The 27,948-nt window shown below is 42.3% G+C and overlaps 2 protein-coding genes across 2 annotated transcripts in view; both read left to right on the top strand.

Moving 5' to 3' along the window:
- The first annotated feature begins 2,540 nt into the window (after positions 1-2,540).
- LPCAT2 (lysophosphatidylcholine acyltransferase 2) overlaps positions 2,541-27,948 on the top strand; it is a 33,091-nt gene continuing 7,683 nt past the window's right edge. Inside the window, exons 1-11 of the mRNA XM_074157892.1 lie at positions 2,541-2,689; positions 8,759-8,898; positions 9,995-10,212; positions 11,556-11,668; positions 14,815-14,875; positions 15,883-15,941; positions 17,220-17,254; positions 19,639-19,693; positions 22,959-23,041; positions 23,584-23,709; positions 24,822-24,975. Coding sequence (XP_074013993.1) covers positions 2,582-2,689; positions 8,759-8,898; positions 9,995-10,212; positions 11,556-11,668; positions 14,815-14,875; positions 15,883-15,941; positions 17,220-17,254; positions 19,639-19,693; positions 22,959-23,041; positions 23,584-23,709; positions 24,822-24,975 — 1,152 coding nt within the window. The 5' untranslated portion in view covers positions 2,541-2,581. The remainder of the gene's footprint in view (positions 2,690-8,758; positions 8,899-9,994; positions 10,213-11,555; positions 11,669-14,814; positions 14,876-15,882; positions 15,942-17,219; positions 17,255-19,638; positions 19,694-22,958; positions 23,042-23,583; positions 23,710-24,821; positions 24,976-27,948) is intronic.
- On the top strand, positions 26,359-27,105 carry CAPNS2 (calpain small subunit 2). The gene has a single exon (XM_074157894.1). The coding sequence runs from the start codon at positions 26,359-26,361 to the stop codon at positions 27,103-27,105; it is 747 nt and encodes a 248-aa protein (XP_074013995.1).

Raw genomic sequence — 27,948 nt, 5'->3', positions numbered from 1 at the left:
GACTCACTGGAGAAAGGCCAGAGGAAAGCATTAACAATGCTCAGATATCTAGAAACTATGATCCAGGAGAGAAAACCGGAAAACACTGGATTGTTCAGTCTAATGAATCAGAGAATCATAGGATGGTTTGGGTTGGAAGGGACCTTAAAGATCATCCAGTGCCACCCCCTGCCCTGGGCAGGGACACCTTCCACCAGACCAGGTTGCTCAAAGCCCCGTCCAGCCTGGCCTTGAACCCCTCCAGGGATGGGGCAGCCACAGCTTCTCTGGGCAACCTGGGCCAGCGTCTCACCACCCTCAGAGTGAAAAATTTCTTCCTAATATCTAATCTAAATCTATCTTTTTCCGGTTTGAAGCCATTAACCCTCGTCCTATCACTACACTCCCTGATAAAGAGTTCCTCCCCATCTTTCCTGTAGGCCCCCTTTAGGTACTGGAAGGGGCTCTAAGGTCTCCCTGGAGCCTTCTCTTCTCCAGGTTGAACAACCCCAACTCTCTCAGCCTGACCTCATAGCAGAGGTGCTCCAGCCCTCTGATCATCTTCGTGGCCTTACTCTGGACCCGCGCCAACAGGTCCATGTCCTTCTTGTGATGAGGACTCCAAAGCTGGACACAGTACTCCAGGTCGGGTGTCACAACAGTGGAGAAGGGCAGAATCACCTCCCTCGACCTGCTGGCCATGAAGCTTTTGATGCGGCCCAGAATACGGCTGAAAGCTTGAGAGAGTCATAAGACTACACAAGCATGCAAAAAATAGCCGTAAAAAGGAAAGCACGTGTACCAAGAAAGGATATAAATTGCCATGATAAAGATTGCTCAGATACAGAAAAAATCGTGTCAAGATATTACCAGAGAAGTGCTGGAATGGATCAGATAGGAGAAGTAATGAGGTTTTAAGAAGAGCTTGTACAATCATCTGTCAAGAATGATGGAGGTGGAATTGATCTTTCTCCTCTAGCATTGCCCCAAGCCTTCCTTTCTGTGACAATTGTGCTGATCTGGCTGGTACACAGCTCTCGGGTTTTTCAGAGTGCTGCTTGCAAGTACTGGCAATCACAGAGAGACTGGAAACCAGCCAAGGGAAATCCTACACTCCTCAAGCTTCCAATACACACAGGCTTCAGTTAGCCCAAATATATCATTATGGTTACTCCTTAAGCACCTGCAGTTGCAAAACAAAATAAATATTAATTTTATAATAATTAAGTTTTATTAATTCTGATTATATCTTCGTGGAAGCACTCACGTCAAACTGGCAACCAAACTATGAGACATTTATAATTACTTTTGTTACAGCAATACAAACAGTCCAACAACGTACAGACTAATGTGTTGGGAAGTACCAGTATTTTTGCGTGAAGGACAGATATGAGAAAGGGAAAAGTGCCATAACAAAACAAAGCGTCTGAACCAATGTCATGTAAAAGGCCAGGAGCCAGCGGTCTTGGACCAGCGTGCTCTGTGCAGAGACTGGTGGCTTGCCTCCCCCATTGTAATGGATTACCTTGAGAACCCAAAAGCACATTTTCCTAAATATGGTCAGGCTGAAACTTCTTTTTGGGTTGAAACCAGAAGCAGCAGCATTGCATTTGAAGGTGCGTGACTGGCAGAAGGCAGTGAGGAACAGAGCGTTTTAGAGGACTCCTCAGCCTGAGCCGCCGCTGTGCCTGGCCTTTGGCCTGCCCGCCCAAGGCAGTCCTGGGGCAGCAGCTGTTGTAGAACCATAAAATGCTTTGGGTTGGAAGGGACCTTAAAGATCATCCAGTTCCAACCCCCCTGCCCTGGGCAGGGACACCTCCCACCAGACCAGGTTGCTCCAAGCCCCATCCAGCCTGGCCTTGAACCCCTCCAGGGATGGGGCAGCCACAGCTTCTCTGGGCAACCTGGGCCAGGCTCTCACCACCCTCACAGTGAAAAATATCTTCCTGATGTGTCCCTACAGGGCCCGTGTGTGGGAAGAGGTCCCGTGTGAACCCAGCAGGTACGGAAGGCCCGTAGTGATTCTCCACACCTCACCTACTCAAGACCAGAACCTCCATATCAGCCTTCTGCAGCGGTGGAAATGCCTCCTGCTCCCAGAGAGGACTTCGGTTGTACGCCATGACTGCGCTTGCCTCTTTTTTCTCTCAGGTAACAGGCCGCGTTGATCCTGAGTAGTCAGTGTGTATAAATAACACAACTGCGATACCGCACAGCAAACGCGGCCTCAGCGCCGGGCGTTGCCGCGTTTATGGGAGGTGTCCGTGAGTAAGGCCAGCGGGGAGCAGCCGGAGGAGAGGGCGGGCGGGGCTGCGGGGCTGCCCGGCCATGGCAGCGGGCGGGAACCCCCCGCGCCCCCTCAGCTTTCCCGCCTCAGCCCTGCCGCCTGAGGGGGCGCCCGCCGGGGCTCCCGGCAGCCGGGGGCGGCCGAGGACACGCTGGCCCGCCCTCACCTGCCCTGAGGGGGCCTGCCCCAAGGCGGGGCTCCCGCGATGGGCAGGGCCGGGCCGGGCCGGGCCGGGCCGGGCCGGGGCGCCGCTGTCCCCCCCCCGCGGCGGCTCATGCGCAATCGCCCGGGGTGGCGGTGCGCGGCGGAGGGAGCATGGCGCAGCGGGTGCTGCCGCTGCCCAGGCAGCAGTCCTTCTGCCCGCCCACCGTCCCCAACCCCTTCGTCCACCCGGGGCGCCTCAGCGCCGGGGACAAGCTGCGGGTAAGGATGGCGGTCGCGGGCCTGAGGGGTCGCCGGGGCGCGTCCTGCCCTGCCCGAGGGGCTGGGGCCGCCCGGTGTTGGGATGCGCGGACGGGAGCGGCGGGGGTGGCGGGGCTGTCACCCCCCGGCCCCCGCCGGCCGGGTGCGGTTTTCTGCCAACTTGGCTAAAACAGCGTTGACTTTGGCGGCTCCGAACCGAGCGATGGTCACCGGCGCGGTGTGAAGGTCAACGGCCGTTTTAAAAAGACCTCCTTCCGCGGAGAGAGGCGAATTTGTGACTAAATAGCGTTTAAATCTGCCGCTGGCGCCGCCTGGCAGGAGCAGGGCACTGGCGGGGCCTACCCCGGGCCGCTGCGCGCCGAGCAGGGGGGGGACGGGAGCACCTCAGCTCACACCGACAGCTTCTCCAGGAAAAGGCATCTAGTGAGAGAACTTCCTTCCCTGTGCGGCACAGCGGGCTTCCCCATCGACTCTAGTGACAGCAGAAAATTAATAGGTTGCTTAAGTGGCCGATGCTAAGGGTGCCCAGCCTAAAAAAGTCACTGTTTCGAAATGAAGCTCCTCAAGCCATCGCTCCTGAGGGACCACAACCTGCATACTTGCTCTGCACGCACACAGGCCTGCTGACTTTGAACTTAAACTTCTAACACAAGATTTGCGACAAGCTTTGGAAAAGATTTTCACAATTGTTAGAGAAAACAGGATTCCTGTTTGACTCCGGTTTGCATCCTGTTTGAATTGCACCAACGAAATACTCTCCGTCTATCCATCCTGTCAGATGCCTCAGCTCTAGTGAAGATTATATCAACCTGTCTCTGATATGATAAGCTAAAATAGAAAATAAGTTTTTACAGTAATCCTGTTTCAGATGCTGGTTTTAAGCCTGGGTTGGAGGGGTGGCGGCAGGAGTTAATCTCTTGGGTCCATATTGCAGTGTGGACAGCAAAAAAAGTATCCCCAGTTCCACTGGGCTACTGACTGGTGTCACAACAGAATTGAATTAGACTTCTGAGCTGAAGGCTGTCCCCATTCAGCTTGTGTACAAGAGCACACGAGACTTGGAGGGTACTTTTACAATTAAGAAAGCAGACAGTATTTCTGGGCTTTGATTTTTAAAAGCATCCTCTTTAAAAATTGAGCTGATGGAACCAAATATGAACTGGCATCTTGTTGAGGACAACGAGCACATCACTGTGTAGGTGAACTTACTGCATTTTCTGCTGATTGTTATAAATGTCTGAGGCTGATGTGCAACTAAATATTTTATCTTTCATATAGCTCTTCCTGAATTTATAAACAATGTTTGCCCTGAAGGGAGTTGGGTGGAGGAAATGTGAGAAACCTGGAAAACAATTTCAAATCCTTTTATCCCCTATTTTTTACTAGCAGCCTGAAACACATTTCACGTGCATCTGAATCAGTAGCGGTAGGCATGAACCCCAAGGAAAAGATTCCAGTTTCTTATTGAGGTTCCAGAAACGGACAGCTTTCTGTGCTGGCTGTTCTTGATAGAGGATGCACAGTCTACTTTCGAAAGCTGCAATTTTAAGCTACAATTACCACTTTATCTATACCAAATACATCCTACTTTTTTGATTCAGGAGGAGGAGATGAAAAACTTGGTATGTCTTAAAGCAAGAGACACTCCATATATAACTCCTCAGTGCACCTGGAAGGAAAAGCACCCGGGTGGGTCAGGGCCTGGTGCTAGTGAGCTTTGAAGCAAAACTGCAGTAGTCACAGAATTTTAAAGCAGAAAGCCACAAGAGAGACAGTTTTTGTGTCGTGTGTTGCTCCCTTCTGTTCTTTTTCCCCTGCAGTCAGAAAGCCAAGGATAGTTCTGACTGTCTGCTTTATCCTGTAAATGTCTGCTCTTCTCTTGCCCAGCACTACCTATCCCACCAGCTGGGAATCAGAGCCTTAACCAGAGTGTGTTACTGTAAACTTCAAAAAAGGAGAACGCCCCTTTTCTTCCTATTAAATAAAGTGTAGTGTATCTTCATTCTTCCATGTTAAAGGTTATTTTGTTATGTTCCCCCTATTCTATACTATTCCTTTAGCATACACTGAGAAATATAGTTTCAAAACACACTCTGGGAGGCCAAAGCTGGATTTTCATATGCTGGTGAATGCCTTGAATGTAAAGGCTGTTGTGCACTGATGAATGGAGCTTGAAAGTGAGACAGGCTAGCTGTTTGCATTTCATTCAGCTTCAAATGTAAAAATAGGCTGTAGCCAGACTGAAAACCAGTAGATTTTACAATTTTTTGCCCATCCTTGTGTTGCTAATAGTTTACCAGCCAATGACATTTTTGTCTTCCTTTAGAATATGCAAAACAAGGATCAGTTGTGCTGTGGTAAACATCTGCATGTGCCAAACAAGTTTAAAACAGTTGTTCAAATACGCCTAGTTTCCATCCTGTAACTGAAGCTGGCTGCAATTCATTGTTGGGATTTTTTACATTTTTTAGTTCCAGTTCTGTTCATCCTGATTGCTCACTTGCCCTCTTAACTTCTGAACTGCACTGCAAAGCACAAATACTAGTTAAGTCAAGACTAGATTTTCCGTTGTCCTCAGTGAATTTATGCAATGGTGAATTATTTAATGGCAGAACCAGCATGCTAAAACCAAGATTATTTTTAACCCTGTGCAGGGAAGTAAGCAGCTGGACTGCCTGGCAGAGAGCTGTGATGTACTCTGGACACTGATGGAAGACCCTGTCTTGCTATGCGGGTACTGTTTTGGGAGCCAGTCCATCTGCTCACAGTTTCAGATGTCGAGGGAGTTCAGTTGGAGTTGGGCTTCGTTCTGGTCCCCAGCCAGCTCCTCTGCTGCTTTCTAAATAACTTGTCAGCAGCTGAAGTTGAACGAAGTTTCAAACCGGATTCTGTGGCTTTCTGATAGACCTGCTTTTCCCCTTCCCCGGTTCCTGACATCAGTGACAGTGTAATCCCAGGTATTGCTTAAGGGTCAGTCAGCTGTGGGAGTGTGACCTGGGCTGCAAAGACTGCTGCAGGTGTCTGCCACAACTGCAGTGACCCACTGTGCAGCTGGTGCAAATACCGTAAATAGAAAGTACATGGGTGATTCCAAACATGGGGAAAGGTCCTTTGGATGACTCAGAATAATTCTGTCTTCATGATTATTGTATACAGAAGCTGGAGTGGCTCTGATCCTATTTAGTAGTGACTAAACTTTGAACCCGTATTTTGTTCTGTATATTTTTCTCCTATACTTTCTCTTTTCTTGCCTACCTTGACCTTTCTCTTTTCTGTCCTTTTCTTACCCTACTCTGCAGCTGATGGAGCAGAAATCAACTCTGCCTCCTTACACAGTGACCTAGAAAGCCAATAGCTTGCATCAGCAAATCAGTACCACCTGCGTATCTGCCTAAAATAGATTAATGAATTTATTAAAGTTTTGAGGAAGGGATTGTTTTGCTTTTGCTATTGCATCCTTTATTTTTCATTGTAGGTCAGTGCATAAATATTCTTTTTTCATAAAGAAAAAAGTTATTTTAAGTCAAAACACACTGATTTATGCTTATGCTGCCCATTCTGCATAACTGAACACAGCTGAAATGTTGAACTGGGACTATAGATCATAGTACAGGAGGACACATGGAGAAAAAAAGGTCACATCTGATTTGGGGATACAAGCAAGAAGTCTTGTTTGATTTAACTTGCTGCTTGACATTTTCAGGTTCACCATGACTAGCACAAAAGGGAGTAGGAGCAATAGATCTCCAGCAGTAGATCTCAGCAATAGATCTTCAGCAATAAATCTCTCATACCCAGCTACTGAATCCATTTCCGTGATCCAGAGCAGTCCTTTTCCTGTCGTCCGTGAAGTTATGGTTAAAATTCCATAGCTAGCTATATACAGTTTTTCTATTAAAAAAACCCGTTGCTTCAAGAAGGAAACAGTAATACGTGAATGATCAGATCACTCCTGGAGACATGGTGTGTGGCAGTGCTTACAGAACATAAGCAGCAACACCACATACCTGCTTCTCAGCCTTATCCTAATTTACACTGTGTCCACTCCTTTTCTAACAGAGAACTGAGTCCTGAAAGCCCAAAATTCCTGTTAATCCTCTTCAGCATCACAGGGTTTAGAGCCAGAGGCCAGAGCCTCTCCTGAATATTGATGAAGACAAGAAGAGTTATGTGAAGATGGAAGGAATTTAGTGGGGAGGGAAAGGACCATGTTGATAAGAGAACAATTAGAACCAACCTACTTTTTTAAAGAATTGGATAAGTAATACTCAAAGGTGCTTATATTCCAAATGTACTACAAACATTTGTTCCTTTTTGAAGAAAAGAGATAAAATTAAGATCCACTGTCTTATTTAATAATCATAGCTCAAGTATCTAAATTGCAAACTATTTTGGAAAACTTACTCTTAAAAGCCTTGCTTTTCCTGTGTAGTAAGTAGTCATTACTAAAGAGCTGACTAGAAAGGCTGATTTTGAGAGGAAAACTGTTGTTGAGCTGTTATTTTCTTTAAAAATACAGTAAAGCATAAAAAATAGCAAGCTCATAAACATAACTCCTTCACTAACTTCTACCATGCGTCTGAACTGGTGGAGCTGTCAGTCTGTGACCAGTGACGTACTCTCATGTAAGTTTTAAGGGACTTTTAGAAACGTAGCCCAAATAAAACAAAATAAAATAAATTCAGTGTTACAGTTCTGTGAGTTGTTTTGTGCACACGTCTGCACACAGAGCTGATCCTCCTGAGCTGGATTAGGTGCCAGAAGGAGTTGAAGCGTTTACCAGCTCACCAGGAATGCCAGGCTCTGGCATGCGCCTGCTGACACAGCTCACCTGCCTCCCAGCCCTGGGCTTGCTCAATCTGCATAGCGCTGTGTTGCGCCACAAAGGCCAACCTGCAGGATATAGTTTCTAACCTAATTTGCTGGGGTAAAACAATTAATTTCCTCCTGCCCTGCCTAGTACTGCAGCTGCCTGTTAACAACCTTGTGCCAATACACCTGTTTCCTGGAGCTGTGCACAAAAAAAATACAAGCTAAAAATGCCTTAGAGGGGACTAGGGATGATATTTCAGAATTATTTGCAACCAGGGCATGTTAGTGTTTCTCCTTCACTGACTCTTTACAAATGCCTATGAAGAACAGAAGCCGCAGTGAACCACAGTTCTGGCTTGGATCTGTCTTATACCAGTTTTGCTACCGAGCCTGAATGTCGGTGACTGTAGCAGAACTCTCTCAATAGTTTCTTTTGCTTCAAGTTAAAGCAAGCTAAGAACAGTTTCCTGATTGCGGGGAGGAAAGGCTTCCTCAGTTTATTCTGAAAAATTCAAGCATGGAGGTGATGCTTCAAATAAGAGGCAACAAGTTAATCTTCATAATCAGAAGAGTTCTGCTGTTATGTTTGCTGTGGGCAGTGAGCACGCCACTTCCGAAGGCAATGAGCCACGAGCTGCTCCAGCAGCTTCAACAGCACTGTGAAGTCTGACCCTTTGCTTTAAACCACAGGTTCAGTTTTACTGAAAACTCCGTTTTGCTTAAGTCCCAAATAGGGGAAACAAAGTTGTGTTGCGTGTGCACTGCTCCAAGCAGTAGCGCTAAGGAGCACTTGCAGCAATAGTGTGACTCAACACAAGATTTGTCATTTTGAAAGGGCAAGAGTACATTTTAGTCATCTTAACAATCCTGCTTGGCTTGTAGACAGGCAGCCAGTGACAGAAGGCTCGACCGTGGAGACACGTATCTGCTGGGCAGATTCATGTGAGCTGGTCATATGCTGCAGACCGAGTCTCAGTATAAACTAAAGCCAGCAAACTGTTTACCGTCTCTGTCTAATAACATGCAAACCAAAAACTCGAATACTCATTCCAGTTCTACCTGAATTGGGAACCCAAAAGTGAAAATGAAATGCTGTGAATGATTGACTTCCCCATATAAACACTGGAATGCTTTCCTTACTAAATCACATAGCAGTAATGTTCATATTTTGAAGTCTATGTGATGTAACTACACAGATAGCAGTATCGTTCCTGATTATAACATTTCTTAAAGAGTTTTGCCCTCTTTTTTTTCCAGATTGTTCTTCAGGGAATTATTTTGCTACCCCTCCGTGCCATATGCATGGTATTCCTTTTACTGCTAGCATGGCTGTTTGCATCAATTGCAACTTTCCGTCACCCTGGAAAAGGATCTGTGCCGCTTAAAGGATGGAGAAGGTAAAAAGGGGCCGATATTTGTGAAAACTCTGTCGTTTGTTGGGGTTTTTTTTAATAACACAAAGCCAGGGTCTAAAGCTTTCTCTTCCCCTCCCCGCCCCCCTTTCCTCCTTTTGTTAAAGAGGAGTCCTCAGTCAAATCTTAGTTTTACCCATTTAGGTGAAGCAACTTTTTGGTGAGTGTATTTTACAACAATAGTGGAGCTTTTTAAATAGGTAGATTTTCAATTGTCTTGAGGCTAAAACAATTCTGTATAAGAATCTTTTTAGACTATTTGTAAGCCAGGACTTACTTTAGTAATAATACTGATAGAAATATTTGAGAAAAGAAACTCATTAAGAAAAGTATTTGGTAACATTACTTAGGCTGAGGTTCTGTGTAGCCTTTGCTATTCCTGCTATGCTATAATTTATGACAAAATTAGCTTTAACAGCTCCTCTCTTAGCTATGTTGCCCTTGAAGGAGTATTTTACAGATGCCTCTGTGGGTTCTGGCTTTCAGTCGCTCAGCTTCTGACCTCAGAGCAATGCAGTTCCTTTCTAGTTGCGATACACTGCAGCTGCGCGCAGGAGGGGAGACATGGGAAGTGAATTCTAACAAGGCCAAGAGGTTACGGGGAGTCCCCATGACGGGAACGTGTCCCCTGTTGAGCGAACATGTTCCAGTAAGGGAACGCTGTCATTTAATCTCACCTGTTAAAACTGATAGTAAAAGAACAGTATCAGAGTTAAGTAAGTTCTTACAAAAAGGGCACTGAATCTGCTGATTACCCACCCTTCCCTCACAATAGTGTTATTCTACAATGCTATAAGATAGGGCAAGAGAAACAGTGTACCTGGGAAGAGGCTTTAGGAAGGTGCTATGTATTGCCTTACCTTTAAAATTATAATCTGGTTTCAACATCAAAAGGTGATGTTCCCTTCCCTACTCCTACTTTCCCTTTAGCCCTACACTCTCCCAGTGAGTAGTATTGCTACCCTGTGCCTGGCTCCAGTGCTGGTGGGAACTAGGAAATCTTTTCATGGGCTTCTGTTTTAAAGTACAAATGAAATACTAACGCTAAGATGGATGATATTTTTGTGTTTCTGTTTACAAGGAGGATGATCCAGACAACTCTCTCATGCCTAACTCGTACCTTGTTCTTTGTAATGGGCTTCCAAGTTAAAGTAAAAGGGAAGATAGCGAGTCTGCGGGAAGCCCCAATCTTTGTTGCAGCTCCTCATTCAAGCTTTTTTGATGCCATTATTTGTGCCCCAACTGGAATGCCATCAGTAGTGTCTAGAGCAGAGAACCTGTCCACTCCGGTATTTGGCAGTAAGTATTTATGAAAAAATAAAATGTTAGAAGTCAGTAACTTGACATGAGGCTAAAAATCTGATCCTTGAGAGTGATTTAGGGGTAGATGTCTTTAAATCCTTAGGTTCCAAAGATACTGACTGATTATTTCTAGTGAAATCCCTGGGATGAGTTATCTTTCTGAATTGGTCAAAATGTCTAAAAGTATGCTGTTTCTTTTCAGATATGAAATATAATATCACTTTAAATTTTCTTTGTATGGAAAGCATGTTTCATAACTGCTCAGACTACAGACTTTCTCTTAAAATTCTCCCAGTAGGAAGCTTGAGAAATCGGTTCGACTGCTGTCTTTTAACAGGGTGGCCCACAAATGTAGAACATGGATTAGTGAAGGTTATTTCAAAACAGACCCAAACTACAGCATTCTGGAAAATACCATATTTACAAGTTTAAACTTACAGGCACTGATACGGATTTTTTTTAATGGGAGTCAAACTGGGAAAGAATAAAGGAGAAGTTACTCAAAAAGGAAATGCAGAGAATGGAAAAGATCAGATGACTCATGCTTCTGTTATTTTCTCCTCCTTTTGGCAAAAAAAGAATTCCCGTTTGCATTATTACTAGAATCTGCTGTAGACTTGCAGATGCTGGCTGTATGTCTCTTATCTCTATAGGACTCTTAAAAGAATAAGCCAACAGTAACCCAAAAATAAACTCGACAGGCAACACAGAAAAGTGTCTTTGTAGGAAATAAACTAACCGATAATATATTGAGCTTCTCTTAAAAGCACAAAAGTGGGACATAAAAGATAATTCTTCCCTAAGTTTCTCATCACATCTCAAAAGGTCCACACATTCTGATGCAGACTTCTGATGAAATGAGGGGTGTTTTTTGTTCTGTAATTTACACACGAGCTGTGTGGGCTTTGTAGCTGAAAAGGGACATCTTACTTCTTCAACACAAGCTCAAACTACTTGTTGACTGCAGTCTGCGTGAGTTAGGCCTGAGTGTGGCTCATGAGCAGAGACCCCATCAGGTCTTTTCCTTAGAACTGTGTGGGAATGCTCAGTGAAAGATCACAGCAATATTAGCAGAATGTGTTTGGGTGGATTTAGCATGTTTATACCCACTGTAAAGCTCCTCAGCTGGCAGTGTAGGAAGTAACTGTCTGCTGTGTCTTACTCTGGATTTTGCAGAAGGAGGGCAATAATAACACTCTTATCTATTTAGTCTGAAAGCTGTTTGTGCAGTCTGTCTCCTAGTATGAGAATAACAAGTTTTTTGCTACAAGGGAGCCTTAAAAGCGTATGTTTTCTAAGCATTAGCATAAGAAAAATAATTTTTTTTCTCTCTTTCACAGCAATTCTAAGTTCCCTTCAGCCTGTATCAGTTTCTCGTCAAGACCCTGATTCACGAAAGAATACGGTCACCGAGATAACTAAGCGAGCATTATCAAGAGGCCAGTGGCCACAGGTTATAAATATTCTACTACTATTCTGTCATGTATTTATTTTCCATATTGACTGTGCATCACAATATCACAAGTGCCCAGCTGAGCAGGATTCTGTCGATGTACAAAACTGAAGCCAACTCTGAGATATATGACTGGTTTAGAAAAGGGAGGTGAGAGGCTGGTACCCAAAAAGTTTTGTCATCACAAATGGGTCAGTTAAAATCCAGCCAGTAGCAATTGCTATTCCAAAACGCAGATGGTTCCTGACCTTCTCTTTTAACAAGCTGTCTTAACAAGCTATCCGCAGTGTAGCAGACGACTTGGTGTATGTGAATCAGTATTCTCAAGCTAGCTCATGTGTGAGAAGCTCTTGCAGAGCAGTGCTCACAACACTTTGGGGATGAGAGTTGATGAGATGAGTAACCTGGGCTGTCCAAGCTCCAGCATGAACAGTACTTAAGCTTAAAACATCAATTTTGCATGTGAAGAATTTCTGAGGTGAAACTCGGCTCAGTCTTTAGGTTAATAATGCAGTAAAACCAAGACTTTTCGATTAGCCTGAATTGTGGTAAGATTTTAACACGGAAGCAATAGTTACTGATTCTGCACGCTGTTTCCCATGGTCATTCCTCAACAGCAGGCTGCTGCTGCGCTTCTAGGTCTTGGATGGCTTTCCATCCTGAGGAGCTAACAAGAGGAGGGGTTGCTCTAGAGGGAGAAAAATTCTGAGGCAGCAACTCGACTGCTCTTATGACATGTAGAGGGCTGGGATGGAAATCGCATTCTTAGCAAGGAGAAAAACCTGGAACAGTTGCGAACCTACTAGGATCTCATTTGGCAGTGCCTCTCTGCTTTCTTCCCTTTCATTGACTGTGCTCTGATGTTGCCTTCAGATACTACAAATACAGTATCCACACTGCTGGAAAAATAGTCAGTGATATAAGACCTTTCTTCAAAAATACCCTGTGTGGGTTTGTGCATAAATTCACGGTTTGTGTTTTGAATTAGTTTGTGACTTGTTTTCTTAAGGGTTAATTTGCTTAAAATAAAAAAACTAAAACTCAAAGAAGTGACTGGTTAAGTAGCTAAACTCACAAGATCTATTTAGTCATAGTTGGCCACCTCCTAAATGACTGAGAGAAGTTACCTTTTCCTCCACTTTTTTTCCAATGGATGCCTCTTGAGGAAAATTAAAACAGGCTAGTGAAAATACGGACTTCAGTAGCAGGTATCCCTATGGCAGCTCGGCCTGAATGCACTGCTGTGCTCTGTGAATAGTCTCTAGAAACAGAGAATATTCAAGTGTAATTACTTCTCACCCTGAGGGAAGACCAACACTTGCCACTTCTTTGAAATGGCATTATTTGGATGTTTCATGCATCATTTTTACTTAGCAAGCACCTTACAAAAAGTTTTTTAGTTAGTGTTTAGGCTACTTTAATTTGACTCATAAATGCATTTTTCTAAGCTGTGGTAAATATTTTTAGATCCTCCGTTATTTTTTTCACTTTGTCAGTTATATAGAGGATTTTAAATATGCACGTCAAAGCTAGAAAGGCCTTTTTTGTAATACTGTGCTTACAAACTACACTGATGCTTAGGATTTGCTAAATTGTTATGGATGAAGTGAGTCCAGCAAAGCTCTGGTATATCTAATCTCTGCTGAAAACAGCATGGGGAGGAAAGGGGAATTGGCTTTACACCGGTTCTGCACTTGGCATCAAAACTAGCTCTCTCTTACGGCATAAATAGTCTATGAGTCAAGTAATCTGGGAATCTCCAAGACTGAGTCGGTTGTACTATTTGGAGTGTCACTGGGTGATTCCTAGTCCTGTGTCCTGTGCCCTGGCCACACCTTCCTCCTACTCTTTTTTTTTTTTTTTTTGAGAAACTTGACCATAAAATGATGTCTGTCATATCCTGTTCAGAGTGCCTGGGCTGCATTCTCTCAGCACAACAGAAGAGAAGGAGCAGCTGCATTCCCCATGCCCTCCGCCTAAAACCAAAACACAACAGGCTGGGCAGCACTTGGGCTTGTTAATGGCATGAGGTTCTGATTAGTGCTTCTCCCAACCCTGTACCGAAACAAAGGGGAAGAGGGAGTGATTACCTACTCTTTGGTCAGTCACTAATATGTTTTCTGGGGCATATGACATATGCTGAGCAGAAACATACCTATTTTTGCGTCCATAGCACCAGTGAACAATTTCTGATTACAGAATGCATAGTCAAAGACTAACTGTAAATATGTATGTACAGCTGTCTCTATCATACTTTAGAAAAGCCTGTGTCTCTTGGGTATGACCTAATGATGCCCTCTTTCATCTCGCCTTGACCTGTTCATTCGCACTGAAGTGGGAGCACACCTTGAAGACTCTTGATCCAAACCAGTTCTTGTGCTGAGGTTTTTTTTGGAATGCTGCTTAGCTTAGGATGATCCCATAGTGATACGAGAGACATAAAGCTTCCTTGTATTCCAGAGGGGGCGGATTTGGTGCGTCACATTGCAGCTGACTGCGCATCTAATCTAGTATCATTCAGACACTAATTCAGAAACCTTCTGGGTATTTGTTGTGTGTGAGTCGTTCAGGTTCAGAGGGTACGTAGTGGGGTGTAATGCCTTCAGAGCTCTGCTTCACACATGTACATACTCGCTCTGCCTTTTGCAGCTCCCCCTCAAGCTGTGATCGTCTCATCACAGCTGGCATCTCAGCTCATGTTGGTAGCATCGGTGCCTGTAAAGGCTCAAGGACCTTACTTGCTTCATCTCAGCCCAGACTCTGGGTGTTTATACACCCAGCAGTTCAATAAGGAGCCACCAGCAGAGGAACAATTCTCATGTCATTACCAACACTAAACGTTTCAAGTGAAACACTTAAAGCCTTTTGTACCATATTTGTGAACTGATAAAGGCCTTTCCCAAGAACTCTTCTTACAAAGGATTTGTTTCCGAATCAAGACGGATCAGGTTAACAGGCTATTACCATAAGCATCCTTCACTTATTTGTTCGTTTCCTTTTGAAACAGTAATGACATTCTGGTGATGCGGTGTAACATGTCACAGAGCGTGCATGAAAAGTCAGCCTCTATGTAACTGATGCTGAAGTATAATCTTTTTATGAAACGTGTGTGTATATGTATGTATTTCTTTCTCTTTAAATCCAAGATACTGATTTTCCCAGAAGGCACCTGCACAAACCGATCTTGCCTGATAACATTTAAACAAGGTGAGAGATTTTGTCTCATCATTGTTGGTAAATAATGTGTGAAATATTAATTTGGTAGTTCTAGTAAGGCCTATCCTTCTCCAGATGCATATTCCACAACAGCACTGTAGTAATGTCTTACATCATTAAAGTTTCAGTGGCATTAAAACCACTATTTTATACTAGTCAGTTTACCTTTCTGATTTTTGGTAATTTATAGGATGCAGAATGCCTATGATGTATATGGTTAGTTGGTTGGGGTTTTTTCTGGGTACAGTTTTCATCTAATATATTTACCCAGAAACTTGACTGTGGTTATTACGAGATGAACTGCCAAAATACATGCTACGTATGAGGTTCTTTTAGCTCATCTTCCAGTCATGCCGTCTTAGAATCCTGTAAATTTTGCCATGCAAGACTTAGCAACCAAGTTATGAAATCTCCTTGCATAGTGCTCAGCAAGGCAAGCCAATAGGATATTTTTAACACAGAAAGGTACTTTTCATCACTGATCATTAGATTGTTGTGCTGCACTTCAGTTAAAGCCATGTTGCTCTCCTTTCTTACTGTTGTACAGTGTCTTGGGTAGCAAAGTTACAAAACCAGTGCTACATGCTCAGATCCCTATCACTTACGAAGATGATCAGAACAGAGAAGGGTTCAGGAAATGTTCAACAGCATCTAATCTGTTGAAATGAATGCCAGTCAAATGGGGAGATAATACACAGAAAATGAGTTTGAACAGTCCAGGAATCCTAAGCAGTTTTCTCCAGGAAATGGAGACTAGCCCTTTTTTTGTCCTGACATCTTGCTAGTTGTGCTGCTGATTTAAAAAAAAAAAAAAAACAACCCCACAAAAACACTCCCTCCCCCTCCAAAAAAACCCCACAACAAAAGAACACTTCCCATTCCTCTTGCCTTTTTAAAAATATCTCCTTCCAGACATCATGTCTTACATGAATCACTTAAAACTCCCAACTCCTGTAATAAGAGTAGTCTTAACAATCAATTCTAATTTGTGGTTGCAGGTGCCTTTGTTCCACGAGTCCCTGTGCAGCCTGTGTTGCTCCGATACCCCAACAAGCTGGTAAGCAGAATGTTCTTCTGTCACTAACTAGCAACACAGAAGTCAAAATCCTGACTTAAATGGTGCCTACAATAAATATTTTGCATTATCACTAGAGAATCTATTCTCCTGAGCTTTAGCATTGGAGAGCTCCCGGAAGGAGCTGGGTTTCCCGAGTGTCGCCATGGTGTAGTTGCGATTCTGATTGTGAAAAACTTGCTGCTGGGCTTCTTAGCTATAGTTAAAGTAAGAGGGAGCACGGGAAAGTATTGCAGCGGAAGTTAGAAACTTCCTGCAAAGCCGCAGAGCCTGTACTTTGAAGTCTAAAGTGCACACAACTTCCCTACTGGTCATCATTTTTTTCTTTAAGCTCAAAATACTCCTACTGCAAAAGGGCTTGAAACGTTTCTGAAAAAAAGCAAAGCTGAGCCATGCAGTCCCTCCAATGCCCTCTCCTTCAGGGGAGTACCTCCGAGGGGCAGCTTTGCAGATGGTTTTTTTCATGCAACTTTCCCTTGTTTTGCTAGTAAATGTTTTCACTTTCTGCCAAGTACAAGGGTACAGACATATGGCTCTGCTTCGCTGACGGGTGTAATGCTGGGGCATGACTCTATCAACTTCTTAACTTTTTTTTTTTATTATTATCTGATCATCCAGCAAGTCCAGAAAAGACCAAATGTTTCATTCCTAATGATTTTTAAGGTGAAAAGTGATTGTTATTGTAATTTACAAAGATTCCTCTGTAAAATCCTTTTACAAGTCAACTTCAAAACTGATGTGAACCACTATAGGGGGTTGGTATCACATTTCACCTGTAGGATTTAAGGATCTGCAGTATACATTGTAAAATTATATATAAGAAGTAATAAACTAGAATAAAAAAAAAGCAAAGCAAAAAAAAATACGATAGATCCCCTATGCAGAAATGTCCTTAAAACTAAATCAAACATATTTATGAGGGTGCCTTTCTCAAGGCACTGGTGAAGTCCTCTGAAAAAGTCTTACTAGATTATTTTTATCCTACTTCTGTTATTTGGATCAGAATGAATGATTTAAATTATCTAGGTAACTGTATAAATTTTATTCCCAATTATTGATATTATCAAAATTCTGCCATGCTTATTTCCAGATTTTTAAGGCAAGGAATCCTGGTCGCTTTGACACCCTCACTTATTTTCACTACAGGACTATAAAACCATCACCTGCTTTTCACTAAACTTGTGCCTGTTTTATATTGTAACTTATCTGCTCTTTCATCTGGTTTTGTCATACATTTCTGTATTTTATTTTTTCCCTTAGGATACTGTGACCTGGACATGGCAGGGCTATTCGTTGTAAGTTTCTTAATGCTACTGAAAATTACATATAGAGTTTTTTTCCCCTGTTGCTAAACAGTCTGCCAAACAGATTCAGCTAAGCCAAGACACATGTTCTTCTAGATCTGTTTTTATGAGGGGAAATACTTGTCTGTCGCTGTCACGCAGTAGATTTCGTATAGGAATGGCCAGAGAAAGGGTTTGCAAATGGGGAAGCATTATTTCCAGCTCTGCCACCATTTAGTTTAATTTTCTCATATGTTTTGCACATTACACTGGAGGAAAAGAAAGATTTGACATTTTCTTTGGGAAACAATCATAGTCATGGAAATCCATAGATGTTTACAGTTTCCTACGTGGTATACGAACAAGATAAGATAAATGTTATTTCCCCCCCTCTGTTTATTCATTCCTCCACCTCATTTGAAGTCGTTTGAAAGTAAATTAAGAAGATGGGCAAAACAAGTGTTAATTGTCCCCATCTTTCCCCATTCAAACATCTAGGATTCTTTAGATTTTTATTGTTGCTTGACTCAATAAAAGCAGTAGTTTTGAGATCCCAGTGAAGAGGCTATATATAGTAACTGACACTGAAATAATGAAAAATATTTCAATAAACCAGTTAGGCAATGGGTCTGTGTTTATTTCTCAACACGTGTGGCCTTATAATATACTAAAATATTTCATTAAAGTATTAAAAAAACCTTTACAGCTGCACTGAAGATATGTCTGGAGAATACTTCTCACCTTATAAACATTCATTAAAATGTGGATTTGCAGAATCCATGTACCACATTTTCATGTGGAATATGTAGTGTATCTAAGTACAGCAGTGCTGATTTATTAAGTGACTAAAGTTTTTTTAAGGCAATGAATTCTGAGACACATCTGAACTAGTGGAGCAGATCATAAGCGCCTTTTAAGCTGTCATTAGTTAATCCTGGCACCTGCACACTTAGAGAATGGACATTATAAAAGCTGACCTAGATGAAAACATCCAGCTCAGTTTCCCAAGAATTTTTTGCTATTATTATTACTGCTCTTACAGTTGTGAACACACTGAGAGTAATGAGCATTGCAAATGCAGTAGCATACGGCAGATTGCCCCTATGAAGGATTTATGCTGGAAGATTGAAAAAGAGCTATGTCTTTGGTTACAAGAGCTGGTGTAGGAATAGGCGAAGAAAGAAACGAAATCAGAGGTGTTGCTGTGGAAGGAAGGAGACTGCCAACTCACCAAAAATTGAGAACTGCTCTAAGTCTAGTGGCTGGATGGGGAAGGCTCAAATTGAAACCTGTGAGAAGATGAAAGGAAAAATCGTGGCAAAATCATGGGAAAAGAAGGGATGGATGGGGTGGAATCTAGAGATTCTTAACAAAAATAACTGGAACCAGGAGAACATCTCCCACCCAAACCTGCAGATCGGGAAATGCAGAACTGTCACGCTCTTTGTAAAACTTCCTGGATATTGCAGCAGGACAGGACAGTACCAGTCTCCTTCTCAGAAACCTGACATGGTTTCAGCTTCAACTTACAACTTCTTTCTTACTTCTGTACCTTACTGGGAGAAAAACCTAATGTTATGTGTTAGAAAATCAAGCGTTAAGAGTGGATTCCTGCAGAAAGTGGAAAGGACCCCTTAGTTCTTCTCCACCCTTTTCCTTTTCTCTTTTGTATTTTGCCCGAAACAAGAACAGAAGAAAGATTGCTTAAAGGTTTTCTATTATAATTTCCCCGATTTAAAGTAAAAAGCAAGTGTGCACTTCTGCCTAAAAATCACAGTGAAAAGACCAAGTCAGAAGTGGAAGCGATTATGCTTATCCTCTTTTGCAGTTTCTTTCTCCTGCCTGTTGATGCTTAAGTTTGTGACTTTTTCTAAAAGCACTGAAGGTCCCAAATATACTGACAGTTCGTTAACACATCTGTGTAAACACTACAATTTGCAAAATGGCCAGCAAATACTAACAAGTCCTGGCTTCAGTTCTGCAGAAGGTAGTTACTGGTCCCATTTTGCAGATGAGAGAATAAAAGATAAAGTAAAGCTACTTCTCAGGATCAGAACTCTTAAAGCTTTAAAATCCACTATGTATTCACCTCTTTAAAGATAAGGTAACATATATGCATTTTGCTGTCCAAAGAACTCTATAGTATTGTTAATATGCCGGACAACAGCCAGCAAGGTGCCTGCCCGATGAGCAAGCAGCAGGTTTATGCAGAAGCTCTGTAGAAAAATTGTCAAAAGCAACACTTCAGGGAATTTCACTGCAAGGTGCTTAAAAATCTTCCTCAATATTGGCTGTGGCTTTGTCAATGCTTTAAAAAATTTCATCTACTGACGTGCAAATACTTTGTTTTTACATAAGTAAAATGTATTTTTTTTCCTCTTTCTCTCTGCCTGCAGAAAAGAACTGTGCGTAATGACACTGTGTCAGCTCTTCACAAGAGTAGAAGTTGAGGTAAGAATTAGAAATATTTTTGTACTAAGATTCAGCAACCAGGGAATTTATACTTTGTTATAAATGCGTGATTCCCTTATTAGTCACCGTTAGTGAACAATAAGCAAATGTCTCAGAAACAAGAACAGAATCATGGTGAGTAATATATTTAGATTTGTTGTCTGTATCTATGTATCACTTAATCTGATGAGTTCCTAAAAGACAGCTGTCAGAAATGCCTTTATTTTTAAAGCATTGTAAAATCATTGCTAATTATCACCACATGCATTTTACAGATGTTAAAACTAATGATCATAGTACGTTATGTTAAAGGTAACAACTCTCTTTTTCTCATTTCTCTGCGCCCTTCAAAGTACCCTTGTCTTCCTCACCATCTTCTCAAACTGAACTCTAAAAGGTTTCTGCACCTAAGAGCTTCCTTGAGGACTCCAGGGCATGTACTGAGCCTTGTATAATCAACCGGTTCCCTTGATCATTAAAATCAGCTGCACAGCACAGAGACAGATGAGTGACAACTGAAACAACACACACGCTTCGTAATACCAGCACATACACTCCCAACAGCTCCCTCTCAGAGAGTCAACATTCAAACCACAGTAGTGAGGAGCCAGATAACAGGTGCGATGACTTTGTTGAGGTGTTGTGCTTCCCATTCCTTACCAGACCATGAAGGATTGTCAGTGTGGACTAAATTGGTTTTGGAGACCTGAGGAATGGGAGAATTCCAGACAGGTTTTGCTGTTTATTTGCAAAACACAGAATTCAGCAAAGCTGTGCAAAGCTTTGTGAATACAAGCAGTGTTGCTACTACTAACAATTAGCAATATTGTCTTTGTTGTGAAACAATTAAATTGATTCTATGATTCTAAGGGAGCACCTTGTTACTGTTTAGTACATGCAGTAGACATGTATTTGTAGGTATACTTAAAGAGCCAATTCTCCTAACGATTTTGTACAGAAGGACATACCTATGCTATTTATATATGTGGAAGCAAGAAATAGCTAACGTAGTCCTTCCAGTCGAAGATTTATTTTCTCCTGTTTCAGAACAGAACTCAAACTTGCCTGTTAGAAAATAAATGTCACGTTCCAAAAGATGAAACTGAAATGGAAAAATGGGCAGTTTTCACAGCAGCATGCGTGCCCAGAGTGGAACTAATTTCTTAGCATCAGAGCAAAAGTCCTTCTATTTCTAGAAAGAGAAGAGGCAGATTTGCCTGGGGAAGGAGGGAATCAGACTGCTCCTTTCAGGAGCAGGCACTGCTGCTGCTGTCCCATGCTGTGAGCAGGTGGCGTCTCTTCTCCCGTCAGCCTTGCACTGCCTCTACCTGCTGTGCACGAACAGGGACCTACTCCTGGAGACGTATTCTAATAAACTGTGGATATTGAGGATTAAACCGTGAGCCTGGCAGTGGGTTTTAAGGCTGGAAAAGATACAGCATTTGGCAAATTCTGTAAGAAGAGAGACTAGGTCAAAAGCAGATCAGAGAAGTTATTTTTGCTACTGAAAGAGCTGTGAAGAATTTTTCTTACAGGGCTGCAATTTGCCAGGGAAGGTGTACTTACTAGTCATCACCAGATAAGCACCTGGGTGTGCTTGAGATCATGTGTGCCACCTCAGGAGGCCAAGAAACCAAATTCTTCATTCCCAGCTGTGGGTTCTGGCAAACTGGTTCAATAAATAATTGTAGGTGGGTTTTTTTGAAGGGGACAGAGGTGGTGTTTAACCTACAAGAAATTTAGGTTGCTGTCTGAGCAAGACCTCAGCCTCAAATGGTGTAATGACCACTTTCAAGACCACAACCGATGTTTGCGTAGATAAACTTCTCAGAGTTATGACTTCATCTCCCCCAGTGATGACACAGTTCGCTGTGTATGTACAGTCTGCCTGTGCTTCCTCCATTTAAGAGTTATGTGACTTCTAAAAGGGAGTTGTAATAAGCAGGGACATATGTCAGACTTGAACAGAGCTGGCAACTGCTTATAGAAGGAATGAAATCTCAGACCTTCCTGTGAACAGCTGGACCCCTGCTGTCCTTACGGGAGAGAAAACTTTTAGCTATAAACAGAAAATTGTTATGGCTATTTGACAGATAACAACCAATTCCATAAACTTAACTGTTTTTAATCATAAAGAGGCAGCATTCTTTAAAAACAAACATAAAAAGGCTGTTCAGGATGGACTGCATTTATATGGGACAGTTACCACTGTATTAGTGCGTCACCAGCAACTGCAATATAACTGAAGAAACATATTGACACACAATTAGCAACTGTGTCTTCCAATGAACCATGAGAAACACCTTATACTTATTACAGAATTGCTGTATTGTAGGATATAAGGGCAAGATTGCAGGGTGGGGAGTAGCAGAACCGAGGTAAATGATAACCGTGAGAAAAGGCCTGGTAAACAGAGCTGCAAGTGAGTGCTGCAGAGTGAAGTACAAACAGCAAAACACTCCTCCACACACACTACTTTACAAAGAAACAGATGCCGATTCATGCCATGTTAGATAATAATTCATCTATAGCATATTTCTAGTGTAATGCTGCTTCAACTTCTTACATATCAATATTGAATAAATCCTCAACAGTAAATATGTTGCCATTCAGTTATCTGGGGTGTTTTCTAGGTTTGGGAGGAGAGGGGGTTGTTTTGTTGGGGTTTTTTACTCTCTGCTTGGAGTTCCAAAATCTTACAGTATTTGTATCTGGTTAGTGCTTTACTTACAATTCAGAACTAAGATTCCTTAACATTTTTATCAGGGAGGAAAAACTTACCGGAAACTTATCAGTCACATGCTGACAGATATACAATTAACAGGTACGAGGTGGAACTGCAGTGTGTATTTTAAAACATAAACCTTTCATACACTATTCCAGTATATAACATCGCTTATAAAGCATCTTTGAAAAGGAGTGTACACTATTTCAGACTCACATTCTTACCAATGTAGCATTTAATTTTCTAACTAATTATGCATTTATTATGCTCCCCTTCTTTGGGGGGTTGATTTTTTTTATTAAAGCAGCTTCTACCAATCTTTTAAGAGGCAGGTTTGAACTAAATCTTACTTGTGTGGCTAGGGCAGAAGAGCCCAAGTGGTTTCTTAAGGCAGTTGAGACCTCTAGTGTCCAGTTCCTTCATTGCATGGCTGATGTTTTTTCTCCTGTTTTTCCCCCATTCCAAACAATAACAAGAAATTGTCCACATTGCTAACGAAGTGGTGACTGTTGAGTTGATTGGATAACTCATCTCTTTCAGTTTCTGCCTGTTCATGTTCCTACTGAAGAAGAAAAGAATGATCCCATTCTTTTTGCCAACAGAGTCCGGCAAACGATGGCAACGTACGTAATCAGGAATGAAGAAAATCTTTGAGAACTTGTCTTTTATATCCAACAATTCCATTTATGTCCTAGCCATAAAGTACAATTTAGTCAAGTCCCAGGTACTTTATATAGGAATTGCTCTAGATTTTCACTAGGAGGTGTCAAATTCCTATACTAAAACACCCTGATGGTTTTTACACGGAGCATAAAGAAGGTTGTCTTACGTTGGAACATAGTATGTTCAATTCATGGAAAGCTGGAATAAATTGCTCCCTCATTTGCTTGGCAAGAAGAAGTGGGTGGTTTGTTCTCCAAGGTTACTGGGCGGCATTTACAGGACTGTAAATCTTAAAACATCATGACACTGCCATAATGTAGTTTCACAGTTACACAAAATCGTATGTATTGCTTTATCCTACCTTGCAGCAGTGCAAGAATGAATTATCATTTGTTCTGTATATTAGCGTCAAAGCCAAACTGAGACAGAGAAGGGAAACAGTCAACTAAAAGGCATTTTAATATAAGAAATTGATTTTTCTTTTTCCTTAATTTTGTTTCAGTGCTTTGAACGTGCCAGTCACTGATCACACTTTTGAAGATTGCAGACTGATGATTTCAGCAGGACAGCTGACTTTACCCATGGAAGCTGGGCTGGTGGAGTTCACCAAAATTAGCAAGAAACTCAAGTAAGGGAAGTTTAGCTGTCGGTAACATAATTACTGTGGTACTGCAGGTGTTGATGGCGATCTACAAAAGGATAAATTACCTGACAACTGATTTGGCCATATAATAATAGTAATACAGTGTATTTATGTATACAACTGACATACATAAACTATATGGACATCAGAGATGAGGAAAATCCTAGTAAGAACTAATCCCAAGTAATTTTTGTGGGCAGTTTTACAAGAGGAAAAATGCATTTTTCTAATCTTCTATGGATTTATCTCACCAAAAGGTGAGGAAGATAGAGCAAGTACCTGTTTTAGGCACTTGATGGTAATCTTGGTGCCCAATTTAAATTGTGTTTGTTGGGATGCACAGGTAGTGTATGGTAGGAAGTTAAAAACCCTCTTTCCAGCCTGAGATTTCAGGCAGTGGGTCACTGTTTGTTCTTGGCTGTAACTGTGCAGCCATGTTCCCCTAGTGGTGTTGACCTCTTCTGTCTGGGTACAGTGGAATTTGAGGACAGAACCACTTAATCATGCAGTAACTCCATCAAATAACCTGACGTGGGTGTGGTCAAATCTGAAGTATGCACTCAGTAAATCTTGACTTGTTATGTAGAACTCTGTCTGGAACTATCTTCAGTAGTTACATGGCAGCCCTAATTATTGTTACTGAGGTGCAGTGGTGTATTTCTGCAGAGATCAGATGCTTCTCGGGCTGTAGCAGCAGTACCGTCTGGGTAGAGCGTTAGCTAATAGAGCTGAGATCTATTCCCTTCTGTTAAGGAAATACTCACCCTAGAACACGATGTGAATTTATGGTGATAAAAAGCTCTCTGCTAGACTAGCCTGGTAACAGGACTGATGATTCTAGGTTTGGGAAGTTACTCTAAGGAAGTCTGATATACCCAGCATAGAACTGCCTGCTTTTAATATTAATAACTGCGGGGGGAGCAGTCCTTAATTGCTGATTTCATGTAAAATATCAGTTGGAAGTACAGCATTTCTGTTGCTGTGCACACACACTCTGGCTATTTTTTGTCTTTGAACACTGTAATAACTCCTACTGAAATTCCATCTGTCCAAGATCTGCTGTATAGAAATATCTCCTCTCCCTCATGTTTGCATAGCCTAAAATGGAATCATGTCAGAGAGCAGTTGGATACCTTTGCTGCTATTGCCAGTGCTTCCAAAGGGGGGAGAATTGGAATCGAGGAGTTTGCAGAGTACTTGAAGCTGCCTATTTCAGATGTTCTCAAAGAGCTGTTTCTACTCTTTGACAGGGTGAGTAGTTGGTTAACTGACTTGTTGACAATGTTTTGTTAAAAATCACATCCCCAAAAGATATTTAATTCATTATGTCCAGCTTAGTAAATGCTTCCTGGTTAGCAATTCCTGTAGGCAAGATAGGTGACTCTTACAGTTTCCTTCTTAAGTTTCAATGGAAAAAGGTTGGTCAGTTTGTAGCTTCTGAGATGACAGCCATCTCTTGGACCAAGTTGCTGCACCACATCAGATGATAACCTTCATGCTGAAGATGGCTGAGTATTTCCTTCTGCCTATCCAGATTTTGAGCTTATGGACACTGATCATTAGGCTTCCCTCCATAGTCAGTGGGGATCTCTCCCATTCTCTGCCTTTCTCTGAAGATGAGAACTGCTTTGTGGATGCGCCCCTCTGACTATACCAGAAGTGCCAGTGACTAGAGCATAGCATAGAATCACGTATTTCCAGACATCCAGTATGTGCTACGGTGCCAGGAGCATGTTGGACTGCAAGTGCTTACCAGCTGGAGTTTGTGTCCTGTCTGAGGGGCTCTCCCAACTCAGCATCACTCTTCCTGATCAAGTCAGCTTTAGAAGCAGGTCTGTCCTTGGGAAGTCATTGTGTTGTATATGCTGATTAAAAACATTTCAGGATTTTTCCAGACAAAAAGGTTTTACAGGCTCTAAAATAGAGGAGTCAAATATATTTCCTTAATCGCTGAATGCTCTGTAGCTCTAGCAGAGCTAGGTACTGATCCTTTCTTTGTTCTTCCCTCCCTACCTTGGATCGCTGGCTCCTACGAACATGTAGTCTGACTCCTGAAGCACAGCATGTACAACAGAAATATAGAAATAGAAATGATGTGGCAACCAAAACAAGGGCAATCAAGATTCCTTTCACTTTCCCTATCTGGCACAACAGCATCAATGACTAGAATTAGCAATGTAATGCACAATTCACTAAAAAGTTGAAGGCAGAAAAGATTGCAAGAACAGACAAGACTCTAGTAAGCTAATGCATTCAGACTTAAAGAGATGAACTTAGCTGAGGGACACTAATGTGGCAGGATTCTTTTCAAATTGCTTCAGTTATGAGCACAGGTATTTTGAGATTTCTGCTCTGTGGCTTTCAGCCTCATTTCTTTTTTTCTAAAAAAGATTCCTCACATCACGTAAAGCTAACTATGCAGAGAAGAAAGAAAGAAAGAGAAGCATGTCAACCATTGACAGAAATTGCTGAGATCTGAGAGAACTCTGGCAGCTGGAGACGTGCACAGACACGGTGAAGTCTAAGCACGCAGATAAGCTGTGTTTTGCCCACGCCCAGCTCAGAGGCAGTAAGGCTTCCGAGGGTTACAGAAGCACTGGATCTCTGAGCAACTCCTTTCAAAAAACCTTCACCATGTTCCTCGCTAAAGCTTTGCTGAGTGGAGCAAGTGGAAGTGGTCGTGGAGGGAGCCTTGCACGTGGTCTTGGAGGTCTCCTAACCGGAGGCGGACATGGAGGGAATCTTGGAGGACTTGTTGGAGGTCTTGTCAATCTTATAAGTGAAGCAGCAGCTCAATATAATCCAGAGCCACCTCCACCTCCTCACAATCATTTTACAAATGTGGAAGCGTATGAGAGTGAGGAGATCAGACAGTTCCGTCGCCTTTTTGCCCAGCTGGCTGGAGATGATATGGAAGTGAATGCCACAGAGCTAAGGGACATCTTGAACAAAGTGGTTTCCAGACATCAAGACTTGAAGACGGATGGCTTCAGCTTAGACACATGCCGTAGCATGGTAGCCGTCATGGACAGTGATACAAATGGCAAACTGGGCTTTGAAGAGTTTAAGTATCTGTGGAACAACATCAAGAAATGGCAATGTGTATACAAGCAGCACGATACCGATCAGTCAGGCACTGTTGGAAGAGCGCAGCTGCCGAGCGCCTTGAAAGCTGCAGGGTTCCATCTGAACGAACAGCTCTGCCAGGTAATTGTGCGCAGGTACGCCGAGGAGGACGGTAGTATGGATTTCAACAACTTCATTAGCTGCTTGGTACGACTCGACAGCATGTTCCGGGCCTTCAAGTCCCTGGACCGAAATGGAGATGGACAGATCAAAATGACCATTGAAGACTGGCTGCAGCTGACCATGTACTCGTGAAGGCAGAGCAGAGAAGAATAAGCTTCGTCTGGAAGATTACATGGAAGACTACAATCCTGTGCTGTAGAACTGTAGTCTTTTCCTTCTTCTAAGGCAGGTGTAGCTCAGCTGAAATCTGTGATTCCTCTTGTGCATGCATTAGGCTGCTTTTCTGAAGGGATTGTGTAAGTTGGCAGTTGGACAGTCTGTCTCGGCAAACTATCTCTAGACTCTGAAGTGAGGGAATATGTTGAAGGATCAAAGCTTGGTTATTTCTTCACGTAAAGTGGCTTGTATATGAGTAGAACTATTATATAAAAAGCTCGTAAGTTTGGTGTTGCTCTGTGATGTTACTGTTCTGCTTTGTCAGCATTCACTAAGCTGGAATAAAGCTCTGCTCGCCTGAAGGCAGTCACTAGTAAAGAGAGTTGTGCAGTTATTTCTAACAAGGGGAAAAACATGAGAGTTGCAATAACTATAATGATCAATGAATTTGCATAATCATATTTAATTTCCTTCCTACTTCTGCTTCTTCATGCTTGTCTGCTGAAGCAAAACCTGAGTGATATTGTCAGTTCTACCTGCTGGCCAGACGAAACTGAAGACTTACATAAGACTACTTTTACGACCTTTTTCTTCTTCCTACAATTCTGTTAACTAGTCTTGTCTCTCTTTCCTTGAAGCCTTATTATAGTTATAATGAAAACAACTTAAAATACTACATTTATATTTAGAGAGGCTTGCTGTTATAATGGAGTCACATAGCAGCCAGCCAGCCAAAATCAACCTCTGGCTATCCCAGTTAAATTTCATCAGGGCGCAGCATCCCACTCAAGCTAGTTTTGTCTAAGATGTCAGTTTTTG

The sequence above is a fragment of the Numenius arquata genome, chromosome 13 (genome assembly GCF_964106895.1).
Source record: "Numenius arquata chromosome 13, bNumArq3.hap1.1, whole genome shotgun sequence".
Taxonomy (NCBI): domain Eukaryota; kingdom Metazoa; phylum Chordata; class Aves; order Charadriiformes; family Scolopacidae; genus Numenius; species Numenius arquata.
The sequence above is the reverse complement of the archived record's forward strand: the minus strand, read 5'-3'. Positions and strand labels throughout refer to the sequence as shown.